General features: G+C 47.4%; 1 protein-coding gene across 3 annotated transcripts; it reads left to right on the forward strand.

Moving 5' to 3' along the window:
- Positions 1 to 553: 553 nt before the first annotated feature.
- Positions 554 to 3,206, forward strand: HMGB2 (high mobility group box 2). Of its 3 annotated transcripts, none has more exons than XM_044225088.1 (5): positions 554 to 651; positions 1,243 to 1,411; positions 1,720 to 1,865; positions 1,942 to 2,116; positions 2,656 to 3,206. In XM_044225088.1, the coding sequence occupies exons 2-5, from the start codon at positions 1,262 to 1,264 to the stop codon at positions 2,815 to 2,817; spliced, it is 633 nt and encodes a 210-aa protein (XP_044081023.1). In that variant the 5' UTR covers positions 554 to 651; positions 1,243 to 1,261; the 3' UTR covers positions 2,818 to 3,206. The 3 variants fall into 3 exon arrangements, with proteins under 3 accessions (XP_044081023.1, XP_044081024.1, XP_044081025.1); XM_044225089.1 differs by having other exon boundaries at positions 557 to 651; positions 1,247 to 1,411; XM_044225090.1 differs by lacking the exon at positions 554 to 651 and adding an exon at positions 706 to 755.
- Positions 3,207 to 3,498: the final 292 nt, after the last annotated feature.

The raw sequence follows: 3,498 nt of genomic DNA on the forward strand, positions 1-3,498 counted from the left end.
CACGGCCGAACGACTACAGCTTCCATGAGACAAGCCTGTGGGGCCGACTTGGGGCGGAAGAGAGACGCGACCCGGACAGTGGTCAGAGAGAGGGTAGGGCGGTCTGCTCGTAACCTCAGCACCTGTAAACTGCCGCCGCCGACCCCCCAACAACCCTGTTTGCCGACTCAGTATTTTTAAATCTGGCGGGGCTTTCCCTTTCAAGCCAACCACTCCCCCCGTTTACCGCCCCAGCCAGTCAGCGCCAGGCCCGCCATTTTTCAAACCCTTTTCCTGCCGCCAATCAGGATCGAGCAGTACATTCCTCTCCTGACCGGTTCTAACGGGTCTGGGAGTTAACGACCTGGACGACCCACCGAACCTGCTAGGCTGGGGCTGGAGGGACGGGCCTGGTGAGACACCGACCAATCGGAGGACTTCGTGGTGGTAGGGCGTGGCCTACGGGAGTTTGAATAATCATCAGAGCCAATCAGAGAGGCGGGGGTGTGGCCTGTGGCCCGGCTCGTCAAGTTGCCGTGGCGCGGAGAACTCTGCAAAACAAGAGGCTGAGGATTGCGTTAGCGATAAACCAGTTCACGCCGGAGCCCTGGGAAGGGAGCGTCTCTGTTGGATCCGGCCTCTTCGCGGGACTCTCAGAACAGCCACCACCAGGCAAGAATCCCTTTTAGCCCCTTCGAGTTCGTGGGCCTGTCGTTCCCCCTTTCCTCATAGCCTTCTAGCCGGGCCTGGCACTTTCGCTTTCGGGGTTCGACCTGGTGAGCGGAATCTGGGGTGCGGGCCGGTGAGGGCCGGGGGCTGTGGCGGGAGGGCGGTCGGGGCCGGCGGGAGGGCGGGAAGCTCGTCCGGGCCCGGTTTTAGTCGTTTTTTGAATGTCGGTCGCGAAGCGACTACTCTTTGAGTGGGGCCGGCGGCGTGGAAGCCGGGGAGACCTTTCTGTCAGGAAAAAGGTTTCGACGGCGCGCCCGGCGTTCCCTTCCCCAGCCCGGGCCTAGGCGGAGGGCGGGCGGCGGGTGGCGGCCTCTCGGGCCTTCGGGAGCGACGTGGTGATCGCGCGTGAGTCGGCTCGTTCGCGGCTGTTCTGCTGGGTGCCGGGAGGAGGGTGTGTGCGCGGAGGCGGCCGCCCGGGGCGGGCTGGCGGGGGAGCCTGGCGCGGGCCGCCTTCCTTCCGAGAGGGGGCGGGCGCGTATTTGGGCGGGAAGCTGAGCCCAGCCAGCGTCCACCCACCGCTTCTCTCCCCGCTAGGTAGACGCCGCCTGTCAGCATGGGTAAAGGAGACCCCAACAAGCCGCGGGGCAAGATGTCCTCGTACGCCTTCTTCGTGCAGACCTGCCGGGAAGAGCACAAGAAGAAACACCCGGACTCTTCCGTCAATTTCGCCGAATTTTCCAAGAAATGTTCGGAGAGATGGAAGGTGAGACCGGAATTCGGACAGAGCTAAGGGTTTTTTCAGGTGTTTTTTGTTTGTTTGTTTGTTTGTTTGTTTTTGGCTAGAACCTTAAACCGGTAGGTGACTTGTAACCTTCAACTTGGCTACGGTCGTGACTCGTCCAGATATTTTGAGTTTGGGGCAGACTACCTTAGGTTTTCGTTTACTTCCAAGACTAAAGGTAAAATGCTGCTAACCACGGAAAATGCAGCCCTTAAGGATGACCTTGATCTTTTTTGGATGCGTGTAGCTTATAGTTTTGCTGTACTTTATTCCTTATTTCATACTCATAGACCATGTCTGCAAAGGAGAAGTCGAAATTTGAAGATATGGCAAAAAGTGATAAAGCTCGGTATGACAGGGAGATGAAAAATTATGTGCCTCCCAAAGGTGACAAGAAAGGAAAGAAAAAAGATCCCAATGCTCCTAAAAGGCCTCCGTAAGTTGATTTTCAAATCAGTCAAATTGCCCCATAATTTTCCACCCAGTTTATTAACTCCGTTGCTTCCTTTCAGGTCTGCTTTCTTCCTGTTTTGCTCTGAACATCGCCCAAAGATCAAAAGTGAACACCCTGGTTTATCCATTGGGGATACTGCAAAAAAATTGGGTGAAATGTGGTCTGAACAGTCAGCCAAAGATAAACAACCGTATGAACAGAAAGCAGCAAAGCTAAAGGAGAAATATGAAAAGGTACATTGTCTTTTTTAAGCCCAAGATATTTTCTAAATAAGGATGTTAGAAATAGGTATGAACTGTAGAGTTGGAAAGTTTAGTTCCTCTTGATTTATGGTTGTCAGCTGTATTTGGAGATCTAGTGAAAACTGTACATTTAAGACTTAGCTATTTGAAACTTCCTTCTTTTGACTGAAACCAGTGGTCGTAGCATTGGTAGATTCCTGCAAAGAGACTCATTTGCAGTTCTGGGTCTCTTAGTTTTAAGAAATGGAGGGCCAAATACTTTGCTTTATGTAGATGTACCTAAAATAAGTGGGGGTGGGCAATATGAGGTAAATTGGACAGTGATAGTGAAAGTTTTGACATTTCCAACCCCCTCATTTTACATCATTAGCTTTCTAAATCCTCTAAAAGCTGGGTTATTAGACTTTGAATACCTCTTTGGATAGTCATCAGGGTTATTGGTCAATAAGCTTAGAATGTTTACAGCTTAGTGGTTTTCACAGTTGAGTAATGACACCGGATGCTGATTTTATTTTTTGACCATATTTCAGGATATTGCTGCATATCGTGCCAAGGGCAAAAGTGAAGCTGGAAAGAAGGGCCCTGGCAGGCCAACAGGTTCAAAGAAGAAGAATGAACCAGAGGATGAGGAGGAAGAGGAAGAGGAGGAAGACGATGAAGATGACGAGGAAGAGGAGGAAGATGAAGAATAAATGGCTATCCTGTAATGATATGTGTGGAGTGTGTGTGTGTGCTCAGGCAATTGTTTTGCTAAGAATGTGAATTCAAGTGCAGCTCAATATTAGCTTCAGTATAAAAACTGTACAGATTTTTGTATAGCTGATAAGATTCTTTGTAGAGAAAATACTTTTTTAAAAATGCAGGTTGTAGCTTTTTGAGGGGCTACTACATACAGTTAGATTTTAAAGCTTCTGATGTTGAATGTTTCTAAATATTTAATGGTTTTCTTAATTTCTTGACTTGTGTATTGTAGCACAGCAAACTTGTAGGAATTAGTATCAATAGTAAATTTTGGGTTTTTTAGAATGTTGCATTTTGGTTTTTTTTTTTTTAAATTTTTGTAATAAAATTATGTATATTATTTCTTTCGTCTTTGTCTTAATCTGCTAGGGTAATTTTCACTTTAAAAATGCTCCAGGTCTGGAACCACATCAACTTTTTCTTGTATTTGTGCCTAATTCTCAGACACAGTTGGTTTAGTAAAAGGTTTGGTTAAAAAACTTAAAACATGCCCATATTCTGAATTACAAAGTATTTAAAAACTAGATCTGAAATTTAATGAACTTCTAAAATTGGTGCTGTTTTGACAAAATGAGTGTTTTTTCTTTTTCCTTGATGTTGCTGTTTATTACTAACTTGTCCCTTGACACTAT

The sequence above is a fragment of the Neovison vison genome, chromosome 11 (assembly GCF_020171115.1).
Source record: "Neovison vison isolate M4711 chromosome 11, ASM_NN_V1, whole genome shotgun sequence".
NCBI lineage: Eukaryota > Metazoa > Chordata > Mammalia > Carnivora > Mustelidae > Neogale > Neogale vison.